Source organism: Halichoerus grypus, chromosome 1, assembly GCF_964656455.1.
Source record: "Halichoerus grypus chromosome 1, mHalGry1.hap1.1, whole genome shotgun sequence".
NCBI classification, from domain to species: Eukaryota; Metazoa; Chordata; class Mammalia; order Carnivora; family Phocidae; genus Halichoerus; species Halichoerus grypus.
The window spans coordinates 81,776,246-81,789,551 of NC_135712.1; the positions used below are offsets into that span (position 1 = coordinate 81,776,246).

General features: G+C 43.3%; 1 protein-coding gene across 1 annotated transcript in view; it reads left to right on the plus strand.

The window, feature by feature from the left end:
- KLHL6 (kelch like family member 6) overlaps positions 1 to 13,306 on the plus strand; it is a 57,854-nt gene continuing 44,548 nt past the window's right edge. The window contains exon 1 of the mRNA XM_036122436.2: positions 1 to 329. Coding sequence (XP_035978329.1) covers positions 37 to 329 — 293 coding nt within the window. The 5' untranslated portion in view covers positions 1 to 36. The remainder of the gene's footprint in view (positions 330 to 13,306) is intronic.

Here is a 13,306-nt window from a genome sequence, read left to right on the forward strand (position 1 = left end):
TGACCTGCCTGAAGCTTGGGCGCTCCTTCAGTCTGGATGTTGATGGCAGGACAAAGGGGCGCCTGGACCATGGGCGACGTGGTAGAGAAGAGTTTGGAAGGGCCTCTGGCACCTTCTACAGATGAGCCCTCCCAGAAGAAGGGAGACCTGGTAGAAATCTTAAATGGGGATAAGGTAAAATTCGATGACACGGGACTCTCCTTAATCCTGCAGAATGGCCTGGACACCCTCCGTGTGGAAAATGCTCTGACTGATGTCATCTTGTGTGTGGACATTCAGGAATTCTCCTGCCACCGCGTGGTGCTTGCTGCGGCCAGCAACTATTTCAGGTCAGCACGCCTAGGATTACAGTCAAATTGGGTGCAGGTTGTAAGGAAAATCGGTATCGATGTGAGAGCCCAGTCTAAGTAGGTGGCCGTTGTTGCATGTACAGTTTGTGTATCTATTTAGGTTTGTGTGTCTATTCAAGATACAAGAAAGGAAGTTATTAAACCTTAGATTTTAGGGTTGGAGGCATATTAAAAGAGAGATTGGTATCATTTAAAAGCAATGTTTATTTATTATGGTGAATCTTCTGTATATGTGTCTTTGTTCCAGAGGATGGAAAATTACTGAAGTCATGGGGATTTTTTTTTCCCTTGGTCTGATTAGTGTGTTGGAAACATGATGTTGTCTTTTTTCACCAATAGAGGTAGAGAAAAGGTTGTGGCCCCTCGTTTGGAGTTATCAAATGACTTGCTGAAAATTAGGGGCTTCTGGTTGTGTACAGGGAGTGGATTGGAAAAGAAAACATAACAAAGGTGCTTTTGCAGTGAGGGGCTCCCAGTTATAACACACTCTGAGACCTGGGCTCCATCCTGTCCTGCCCTTCCTGACATTGGGACTCAAGGCAAGTCACTGCATGGTCTGGTTTCCTGTTTTGTCATGCATAAGGTGGGGACAATGATTACCTTTCTGGATTGTTGTGATAATTAAATATGAGAGGGAAACTGCTCTTACACAGTGCCTAGGGTATAGTAGATGCTCAGTATGTCTTTGTTGAATTCTTCACCTCATTATGTTTGGTTCAGCTTAGAACCATTTATTGAGTGTTTACCACGAGCAAATGCTGGGACAGGGAAGTGGGAGAATCAGGAACGCAGTGAATAGGGCTGGATCCAGAGTTCTCCCGATCACTGTAGGCGTGGTGGGAACCAGTCCCCAAGATGAAGAGGAAGATGAAGAAGCTATTTGGGGAACTTGAAAAAGAAATGCTTTTATAATTCTTTTTAATGAGATTCTTCTTAACTCTTGGTTCTGGCTGAGGAAATTAAAAAGTATTTACCTATGTAAATATCATGAAAAGTATTTTATTTTTTCATTTTTCTGAAAGGCTTAGAGGGAAATTTTTCCTTGGATTTCAAAGAGCAGGGTCAGTGGACTGTTGTGGAATTGATTAGGTCCCATCTGTAGATAAGGCAAGGGGACGCCTGGGTCGGTGGGAAGTAGTGCTGCTCTGTGCCAGACAGACACCGTTATCTGATTTTATTTTTGCAGCAGTGTGGTGAAGGTGGCTGATGTTCCCTTTTACAGATGAGGAAATGGAAACCCAGCTTTACATATGTAATCATTGCTAGAGCAGGGATTGGGCACATTCTAGAAATCCTTGTTTTTACTGCAATACAAATTGCTCCTAAATTTGGGGCTTCAGGGGTGCCTGGGTGGCTCAGTCGGTTGAGCGTCTGCTTTTGGCTCAGGTCATGATCCCAGGGTCCTGGGATGGAGCCCTGCATCGGCTCCCTTCTTAGCGGTAAGCCTGCTTCTCCCTCTCCCTCTGCCTGCCTCTCTGCCTGCTTGTGCTATCCATCAAATAAATAAAATCTTTAAAAAAATAAAAATAAAAATAAATTTGGGGCTTCATTCCACAGAAGTATATAAAAGGTAACGGGTAGGCACAGCATAAAGATGGGTTGACACAGATAAACACATTACTTACCCACCAGTTTTGAGCATGGCTTTCACATTGATCACAACCACTTTCAGAAGTGAATGAAAGTCAACTTGGCTCAGTGTCCTGAGTACCCGTTTTTAGGTTTATTCATTCTGTTTTGAATCACTGGAAAATGGCTGTCACACAAAGGTATACCCGATTAGCAATTTTGTTAGTGGCTCGAAACAGGATCGCTGGCTGTGTGCTCTCAAGTACATCACTGGTTCCTCTGGTCCTGGGGTTTCTCATCCTAAACCAAAGGTGTTTGGGCCCAGGTCCTTCCCACCACGCTGATGCGGGATACTTAGGGAAAGTGTCTACCAGCCCCCAGAGGAGGTGGTGGCAATGAGATGCGGGAGGCTCCCACACAGTGTGCATATCTGCCTGGGGATGAAGAGTCACTTCCAAAACTGCCTGGTTGTGGAGGGAAATTCCTTTTTTTCTTCAGAGCAGTGACTTTTGATTCTTACGTTGGTATTTCAAGATGACTTTCCTCCTATAATGAACACAGTCCTGGAGACAGGATTCTTTTTTCCAGTACTGCTATTAATAATGACGTCTGTCATTGAGCACTTACTGTGAGCAGAGCTCTGTGCCATGGGTGTCACACACTATCCTGCAGCCACCCTGCGAGGGAGGGAATTTTATCCCCATTTATAGATGAGGAACCAAAGCCCCGAGTGTCTCAGTTAATAGAGTGACCAAGTGGGATTTGGACCTAGGACTGATATGAAGTCAGACATTGCCTCACCACCTGTTTTGCTTTGTTTCTAAGGTTTTGAAAGGGGTTGGGAGCCAAGTTCCTTTTATGCTCACACTTCGGAAGGGCAGAGAGTCTGCTCTGTCTGAGAGGCTTCCGACACAGCCCCCCATACTTAGGAGGGCCTGGAATCTGGCTGTTAAATTATGTAAGTTATTTTTCCTTTATTCATTGAAAACATAAATATTTTCCATGGAGTGATTGAACCATAATTGATTTAACCAGTCCCCTGTTGACAGACATTTGGATTCTTATCTTTTGCTATATAACAATATCACAATGAATGACTTTATGCATGTCATTTTATATGCATGCAGGAGGATCTGGGGGTGCATTTCTAGAAGAGGGTTTGCTGGGTCAAGGAGAAATGCATCTGCAGTTTAAGTGGGTACTCCAGATTCTCCTTGATAGGGGTTCAGTTGTTTTGTACTCCCCACAGGCTTGCCAAAAGAGGATGGCTTCCCACTTTTGGATTTTTCCCAATCTGACAGATGAGAAACAGTATCTGTTTTGTTTTAATTTGCATTTCTCTTATTTTTAAAAAAAGATTTATTTATTTATTTGAGGGGGAGAGGCAGAGGGAGAGGGAGAGACAGAATCTCAAGCAGACTCCCTGCTGAGTGCAGAGCACAACATGGGGTTTGATCCCACCACCCTGAGATCATGACTCTGAGATCAAGACCTGAGCTGAAACCAAGAGTCAGACGATTAACAAACTGAGCCACCCAGGCGCCCTGTATTTCTCTTATTTTTAATAAGCTCAAACATCTTTCCATATGCTTAAGGATTGTCTGTAGTTCTTTTTCTTTTCTTTTTTTTTTTTTTAAAGATTTTATTTATTTATTTGAGAGAGAGAATGAGATAGAGACAGAGACAGCATGAGAGGGGGGAGCATCAGAGGGAGAAGCAGACTTCCTGCTGAGCAGGGAGCCCGATGTGGGACTCGATCCCGGGACTCCAGGATCATGACCTGAGCTGAAGGCAGTCGCTTAACCAACTGAGCCACCCAGGCGCCCTGTAGTTCTTTTTCTATGAGCTCTCTCTTCACAGCCTTTCAAATTTTCACGTATATTTTTTTAAATTAAGATTTTTTTTTATCAAAGTACTACATGCAGTTAGTTAACGAAGAGTAAAATACTATTTAAAGGTTTATAATGAAAAACAAAACTTCCTCTTCACCTCTTCTACCCTTCAGTTTTGCTCATCAGAAGCCACCATTTTTACACTTAGCTGTTTCTTCTGGTATTATATTTATATTTCTTCAAAATATGCTTATCCTACTCTTTCCTGATTTCTCAATGTTAGACTTCATTTATTGATTTCCGGGTATGTCTGATAAGGGCTTAGCACTTACACCTAACTCCCTTACCATATACTTCCCTTTCTTACAATCTCTCAATATAATGTTATCACATTTTTTTTGTTTAATTTGTATTAAGAATTTACATTATGTCCATGAAAGCATTGTTTCCTGTTGAGCCAAGTTGTGTGATAATGTTACACTTTCTTTCTTGTAAAACTTTTTATCTTTCCTGAAGTTAATAATTCATTCTTTTTTTCATTTGCTTAATTTGAGGCTATCTTTCACTCACAGCTTCTCACCATGATCTTTCATGTGGTCCAGTGCATCAGAGAATCTACCAGTTCCATTTACCCCCCCCCCCGAATCTTCCTCACTGACATCCTTTTATACATGTTCTTTGGATCTGCTGCCCAGCTATTGTCTAGCCGCATATGAAACCATGATGGCTGTAAACAGGGACTTTATTACTAACTCAGACAATGTAGTTCCCTTTGGGGGCCTATTTAAAAGTCTTGAGTGGAATGAGGAAGTTGGGAAGATACAGAGTTGAGGCTGAGAAAAGGGCAAAGGAGAATAAAGCTTTAAAAGTAGCTCATGACACACATTGAATATCATACAATCAAATGGCAAGGTGTCCCTCATGGCAGGAATATCAAGGGAAGCATGATTTAACATTCATAATAATGCTTTTTAAAATGTTATAAGACTACTAGTGTCTTTTATAAGACTGAGAGAGCTGCCATTTGTCTTATGCCTTTGGACATGTCCCCAAATCAAAGTCTTTGGAACTGGTTGTGCATCCTGCATGCTAAACCCCTCCTCCCAAAGGATCTCCATCTAAACCAGTGGTTCTTGCCGTTTTGGGGGGCAGGGAGCAACAAACTGCAACTATGGCACACCCCATATGTGATGTTGACCCCTGAGAGCAATCATGTTGTGAGTCTCAGGAATGGCTGAGGGAAGGGGTGGTGATGAAGGGAGGGATCATCAGGTTTCTCACAGTCCTACCTCATGACTGGCCTTCCTACATGAAGAAAAAAGCTTGCAGACTGAGGCTGAGTCAACAGCAAGCTACTTTGTTGCTGCTGATGCCCCAAATCTGCCTGGACCTTGGCTCCTGCCTTGTACTTCTGTACCTCAGTCTCTGGGTTTGTTTCCCTGAGGCCATGATGAGGGGACTTTGACCACTGGCTACAAAAATCAAGCACAGGTCAGGAATGGGAATGGCGTTGTGGGCCTAATCTATTAATATTATTATTATATATTAACCAGTTACTGTATGGCAGAAAGTGGGGTGAGAGGCTACTCTTAAACCATATGTAGAAAGTCTTTGCTTTTGCTACATAATAGTGTAAGGTGTCTACAAAGGAGCCAGCAAGTGTGGGTGATAGTGTAAGTGCAAAAGAAAACAAGAATGAGTTAAGGCCATCTGGGTCTGGATTAGAAATCTGGCTAATGGTGAGAGCACTGAAGGTGGCTGTCGCCGCTGTGGGGAACTCAAGCAAACTGGTGATTGTACTTCTAACATCAGTTCCTGCATTTTATGCTTTTAATATTGTTTGTTTGGCAGAACCAATAGGCCTATAATTTCTTATCTTCAATTCTAAAATCCCCAAAGTGTTGATAATTGAAAAGCTTTTTATAACTTACTTGGTGGACAAATCTGTGTCTTGAACTGCACTTGTCTGATGGAGACATCTGTCCTGAACTGAGGGGAGGCTACTTAGAGTCTGTTTATTCCACTTAGGGCCACTATTCAGATATTTGCTCCTGGAGTACTAGTGCATTGGATTAAGGAGTGCTGGAGTTGCTATATAATATACAAGATACAGCAATATCCAAACAATTCTAAATGCCAGAGCTCAACTGACTGCAAGATTTTGGGGTAATGGATTATGGGACTTTCTGATAAAGTTTGTTTTCATTTTGGTGTTATTCTTCTACCTTGTTTCATAGGAATATTTTACATACAGTTTTGCATTTTTTTCATTATAATCTTTCCCTGTAGTTTTCATAATTCCTATTTATTTTGCTACAATTTTTAATAGATGCATAATATGAAAATCATTCTTTCATTGTGAATGTAGGTTACTTCTAATATTTTGTTTTCATAAATAATGTGGTAATAAGCATCTTCATATTAAGTATTTTTTGCAGTTTGGAATCTGGAAAGGTCAACATTTTTTGAGTACTTAACTGCATGCCAGGAACCTTGCTGGATTCTTTTTCATTTGGTTTAATCTTCACAATATCAACAATTAGGTAACAATAAGTAGATAACAATGTCTCCATTTTACCCTCCAAGGAACTCACTTTGATAGGAAGAGCAGCTTCCTCATTGGGATCCAAAAACTGAAAACAGATCTTTCCATTGGGCAGAAGTGTGGCTGTTGGGACATTTCCTGTGCAAGACCATTAATTCCCTCTCCCCACCATGCACAAGTATGGTCTACATAAGCTGAAAATGAGGAGAAAATGTAAAAATTACTGCCTCTATGTGCATGTATCCCACACACACACACCCACACAGGCAGGATACTATGGAAACATTCAAGCCAATTTGTGTCTGGGGGCTGAGCTGACAGACCCCATAGCAGCAAAGACTCAGCATGCCTTAGGACACCAGTCTGGGTCAAAGGATTAAAGAAGAAATAAGAAAGCAGGTCAGGATTCGAGGTGAAGAGACAGTATACTTTCAAAGTATAAGGTCTCAAGAACCCATAGGACATCATTGGGTCAGGAACCAACAACTGCTTGGTATAATGGAAAGAATAGCATCTTAAAATCTTGTCACTGGCATTTGAGTCTGTACCCTTCTATTTATTGGCTGTGTAAATCTTGGAGGAATTGCTTGGCCTTTCTGATGTTCAGTGCCATTCATTATACAACACAGTGAAGCTAATGATTTGTGTTTATCCCAGTAAGTTTGTGAAATACACATAATAAAATAGATTCATTTATGAATTTATTTGCCTAAACATTTTATACAGGATAATGACTCAGATCTCTTCATTCTAAGGAAGAGAAATCAACTGGATTTATGTAGGTAACTCACAGAATCCCCCAGAAGACCAAACTCAGAAAACAGACAGGGGCCAGGGAGGCCAGGGAGTGGCCAGGACCACAGCCCAGAGCCACCCAGAACCCATGTGGGGAGGACTCCCCTGCTGCTGCAGGATCCTGGGGGCCAAGGCTAGCACAGTTCTGGCCACGGGTGCTATTGCCCTTGCAGTTCCTGGAAACTGGAGCCTGCTGTTGCTTCTGCTGCCTCCACCCGAATGGGCTCTCCTCTGTCCCTGCTTCTTTGCATCACCAGCTCCCAATTCCCAGCCTGGAGTTAGTTTATCTGATTGGTCAAGGCTGAGTTACACACGCCAATGCCTTAGCTGTGACAGAGGCTGGGAAAGTGTGCGTTGGGCCTTTGCAGCTTCTGGATCAGGAAGTGGCTTCTTCCACACACTACATCTCATTCCGAGGAAGAATTTGCTATACCTACGAAGGGCTTTAGATGCTGGGCAACCAAAAACTGGCAAGAGTCTATTACATGCAGTTACTATGTGCCAGACCTGCATTAGGTGCAGAAGAAGAGTTAAGGCATCATGAAAAATATGCAAGTATTAGAGAATTCCATGACTCTTGTCTCATATGCATCAGAGATAAGGATCCTGAGATCTTACGGGCAAGAGGACAATTTTTTTGCACTTTTAGTTCTCTTCTCCCTTCAAATCTTGAGTAGCTCCCAGTATACCTATGAGAGTGTGTGCGTGCAGGCATCATCCATCATGCATGGTCTAGAAACTGGCTGAAAGTGTGAGCTATGAGAGGGTCTTTGACACCATTGCAATGGCTGGCATTCAGTAGACAACCTGTAAATATTTGATGTCAGTAAAAACTTGATATTCCGCCTGCAGTTTCAGTCACTGATTAGGTAGCATCCTGGTCAGAGCAGGAAGTCCTCACAGAGTTGGGAGGCTGTTGTACAACCTTACAAAAGGGAAGGATGATCAAGTGTGGTCACCATAGGAAAAATTGGAAGGAGCAGTTAAAAAATCCAAAATGCTTCAGAGTGTTGTGGATTCAATAGGTTACTCACATGATTGGACACAAATGTGCTAGGCCTACATAGTGACTCCTGAAGACCTTTTTTTAGGATTAGAAGGTACTGGGCAGGAGTTGCTGCCCCGGGGTAGAAGTACAATTGAATTTTTAATGAAATATCAATTCTGGGGGTGCCTGGATGGCTCAATCAGTTGAGCATCCAACTCTTGATCTTGGCTCAGGTCTTGATCTCACGGTGGTGAGTTCAAGCCCAGTGTTGGGCTCTGCACTGAGTGTGGAGCCTACTTAACAATAACAATAAAAATTCATCTCTGTCATCTCCACCTCTGGTGTCCAGGGCATGTGGGTCATCCTTCAGTCAAGACCAGAAAATCCATTCTTCTCTTGGTTTGAATAATGCTCCATAGAGCTCTCAACTAAAACACAACAGAGAAATACTTTCATCATTCACATCTCAAGTTCTGAGCTTTATCCCTATGTCAAGTACACAGATATGGAAATGTCCATTTATGAAAATGCCTTTATAGAGTAGATTCTAATATAGTAAACACCAAGCAGTCCATGAGAAGAGCTGCCCATATGCAGAACATCTATGTTTTTGGTAAAACTGCCTTGGAGCTCACCATCCATCACGTTGCTCAATGTTCCTATATTAGTCAGCATTCTTTTGGTTGCCAGAGATAGAAACTGAGGTCAAATCAGCTTGGGCAAAAGAGGAAGGTACTTGGCCACATAGCCAATTCATAAGAAGGGCTGGGATACAGCAGAGAGTGGGAAGAAGAGGAACCAGGGCCTTGAATGCAGTCAGGGTGTTTCTTTCCACCCTCCTTTGGCTTCTTTCTCAGGTGGGACTTCTCAGATGGACTCCTGCCACACGGTTGGGGGTTTGCTTGTTGGTATTTCTGAGACTCACTTCTCTTTGGTTGGTTCCAGAGAGAAACTGAGGGGCTAGCTTCAGTTTGAAAAGCCCCCAGGAAAGGATCTAATTGGCCCAGCTCCATTGAATTACCCAATCCTAGACCAATTACTATGTCAGGGAGGTGGGGCACAATGATCAGCCCAGTTTGGTTTAGGAGTCCAAGATTGGCCAAAGAGGGTGTAGGGAGAGGGGAGTGAAGAAGGGGAGATTGGTAAAAAGGTAGAGAGCTTCTATTTTAGCCACATGATTTGGGTGCGACTTGGGAGAGAATTTCCCAGAAGGGGAAGGCACTGGACAAAAGGAAAAGTAAATGTACATTAAAGAGGGATAATAAATCCTGTTTTATTTTCTTTTATTAGCTAACTTACTGTACTTCTGTCTTTGCTCTGGCTGTCAGGAGGCTCAGTGCTTGAGCTTTCCTTAGCCTAGGTTTCAGTGATATATTCTCCTCCTACTTTAATTACTTAGATCTTATCTTCTTACTTTTTGTTGTTATTGGTTTGTATTTTATAATACCTCTGAGGCTTTAGTATGAGCCACTTTAAGTTCTTTTGCAGAACCCTTTTTTTTTTTTTTTTAAAGTAAGCTCTAGGCCCAACATGGGGTTTGAACTTCGACCCTGAGATCAAGAGTTGCATGCTCTACTGACATCCAGCCAGATGCCCCTAGAGAGGCCATTTTTGTATAAAGATAAGTCTCCCTTGCTATGAAAAAATATCATTTAAGCAACCTGCATGTCCTCTGCAAGCTGTAAGAGTAGACATTCTTTTATTACATCTAACTTTTGTGGAAAGCTTTAAGGCCACAGTAATTGCAGGAGTGTTAATACTGCTATGACTTTAAAACACAATCAAACCAAAAGTTGCGTCATAGCCCTTTCTGAGGAGACACTCCAGGATCTATAAATTTACCCGCCAGCAGGTTTGCATATGATGTATCAGGTCCAGGGTCAAGTAAGAACTCACACTGACATTCACAGGATGTCTGGGTGGCTCAGTCGGTTAAGTGTCTGCCTTCAGCTCAGGTCTGATCCCAGGGGCCTGGAATCGAGCCCTGCATTGGGCTCCCTGCTCTGCAGGGAGCCTCCTTCTTCTTCCTTCTCTGCCTGCTGCTCCCCCTGTTTGTGCTCTGTGTGTGTGTGTGTGTCAAATAAATAAAATCTTAAAAAAAGAATTCACTGACATTCAAGAGATCACGTGTCATGTAGAGTAAGCTCAGGCTTGTCAGGGGTAGGTATCAAGGTAGGTAGGCCCATGCATATCCTTACTCCAACCCTACTCATCTTGGTGTTTTGGTGTTGGGGGGATTAGGGGAAAGGCAGATGCCCAGTGAATAATTCTTGGAAGGTGGGGTTAGGGATCACAGTGCTCTGGGTTGGAATACATGAATGGATAGATGAATGGAATTTCACTAAACCCACTCTCTACCAGACATTGAGTTTACAAAGATTAATGAGTTCTGATTTCCTATTGACTTCAAAATCATAGTCAGAGGAAAGAGAGGCAAATCAGTGTTTCAGTACAGGGTGATAAGTGCTACAATGGAGTTCTGCTTACAGAAGGGGCATTAAATCAGACTGGAGGAAAAAGCAATCAGAGAGGGCTTCCCGGGAAAGGTGATATCAAAGCAGAGTTTTATTTATTTTTTTAATTTTTAAAAAAATTTTTATTGTTATGTTAATCACCATACATTACATCATTAGTTTTAAATGTGGTGTTCCATGATTCATTGTTTGTGCATAACACCCAGTGCTCCATGCAGAATGTGCCCTCCTTAATACCCATCACCAGACTAACCCATCCTCCCACCCCCCTCCCCTATTTTTTAAATTTTTTTATTTTTATTTTTATTTATTTATTTATTTTTTAAAGATTTTTATTTATTTATTTGACAGAGAGAGACACAGTGAGAGAGGGAGCACAAGCAGGGGGAGTGGGAGAGGGAGAAGCAGGCTTCCAGCAGAGCAGGGAGCCTGACGTGGGGCTCAATCCCAGGACCCTGGGGTCATGACCTGAGCCAAAGGCAGTCGCTTAACCAGCTGAGCCACCCAGGCATCCCCAGAGCAGAGTTTTAAAGGATGAGTAGGCATTGGCCAGAAGGTACCAAGTGAGGGAAAGAAAGGGGGGAAGCATTCCAGGCAAAAGGAAATGCATCTGGGAAGGTATCATGCAGTGTAAGCTTGGGAACGAGAATTAGATGAGTAGGGTTGGAGTAAGGATATGCATGGGCCAATAAGCCTGAGAGACGCGCAGGGTCAGACCATGAAGGTTTTGTTGGGCTAGAGTAAAGAGTATGGTATGTGTCTTATAGGCAGCAAGAAGCCATGGTAGAATCTTTAAGCAGGGAAGTGATTTGAGATCTCTGTTAAAATAACCTTTTGGGCTGTGGTGTAGAGGCCTTGTCAATCTAGGAAGACCCTCAGGTGGTTGCAGACAGTGGCCCAGCCAGTGGGCATGGGGAGACATCTCAAGTGACATTCTGAGTCCTTGGGGCAGCTAGACCACAGAGGAGCTGCAAGGAGGGGAGGCCCTGCCTGGTGAGAAGGGGAGGAAGAAGGCAAGCAAGGCTGTGGGGACTAGGAGACAAACTGAACTGGAAGCCAAACCATACTTTTGCTGAGGGCCAACTCTGAGCTTCAGGACTGGGAAAAGAAAGCAAATATGAAGTAACTTTATAAATCCTTCACCCACCCATGTCATCCTATTTTAGAGCAAAGCCCAGAAACACAAGTCATTTTGAAGTAACTCAAGTTTTGAACTTGTATTTTTTGAACACCTTGAAGGAGAGACATAGCACAGCTGTTATTAAATTCCGTTCTCTCTTATCTACATCTCTGACCTGGACAACTGCTAGCTTTTAGGGCACCTTCCTATGAATTTTTAAAAGTTCTCTTTGGGAAGATCAATTAGAAATAGATGTCCTCTTCTCTGGGGACTGTCATAGTCCACCTTAGGGCACGAGGCTTAGGGAGTGTGGCAGGGGCTGGATTTCAGCCCCAACTCTAGCACCTATCTGAGCAGCCCTGAGTACAGCCCAATATATGGTAGTCCTTCTTCGCCTCTTTGGCTTTAAAACTTCTCTCCATTCCCAGCTGGAGCATCTCCTGTCTTCCTCTCCCCTCTCCCTCTGGATCTGTGTCACAAAAGCCCAAGGACCAGGCCTGGCAGTCCAGATTCCTCCGTGGAAGCTGGTGGAGGGAGAAGTCTGGAATACATAGATGATCACCTTTGCTCTGTCACAATAAGGATAGCCTTTATGACCACATGTTTCCAAGTGGTCAGAACTAGGGAATGCTCAGAAAATCTTGAAGAGGCTGATCCATGACTTCTGGATAATGACATCGAGGTCATAAGGAAGCCAGCATGGGGTCCTGGGGGTTGGGATGGAACATGTTTGGAAAAAGGGGGTGATAAGGAGGCTCCGGGACAACAGCTTGGTCAGGTTGTGGCAGTGGATGTAAGCACAAATGCTGACCCTGCTCATGGCCCAGTGGGAAGTGAGAATCAGAGCAGACCTCATTGAAGAGGGAAGTGGTATTTTGTTAGGGGAAGCCAGGTTTCATCTCTGGCAAGGAGATGGAAGATGTGCCAAAGCAAATTAAGGTGAAGAACAACCACCATGTTTTGTATTGTAAGATCTAAGTCAGGAGGGCTTAGGGTAAACATCATGGGCCTGAGGTTCCAATTTGGAGAATCACTAGGTAATACAGTTCCCTATGCACACACTTTGTACCATTGTTATTTGTTCTCATGGCAGTTAGAGGAGAAATGTGGGTTTGGAGAGTGTGGTGTAAAATAGGCAAATCCACTTGGCTGGCAGGACCAAGTACAGGACGGCACTGCATGTGTAGCTTCCTTCTATCCACTTATCCATCCATCCACCCACCCACCCACCCATCCACCCATCCATCTGTCCATCCATCCAACAAATATTAAATGTCTACTGTGGGCCAGCAAATAATTGAGAGAGAAATAAAATCCAGCCCCTTGCCTTTCAGAGCCTTATGAATCTAATAGAGGAGAAGACTCATTAAAAATAGGCTGAATAGGGGCACCTGGCTGGCTCAGTTGGTAGAGCATATGACTCTTGATCTTGGGGTCGTGAGTTCAAGCCCCACATTGGGCCTAAAGTTTACTTAAAAATAGGCTTAAAAAAGGCTATGTAGAGTGTACATAGAGAAGTCTGTCTAGCTCAAGGCTGTTGAGGTAAACAGAGGCACATGCTGGAAACTGTAGTTGTTGGGCGTACTGCATCAGGGGAAGGGGTGGGGGGTGCAGAGACCAGACTCTGAGGAGC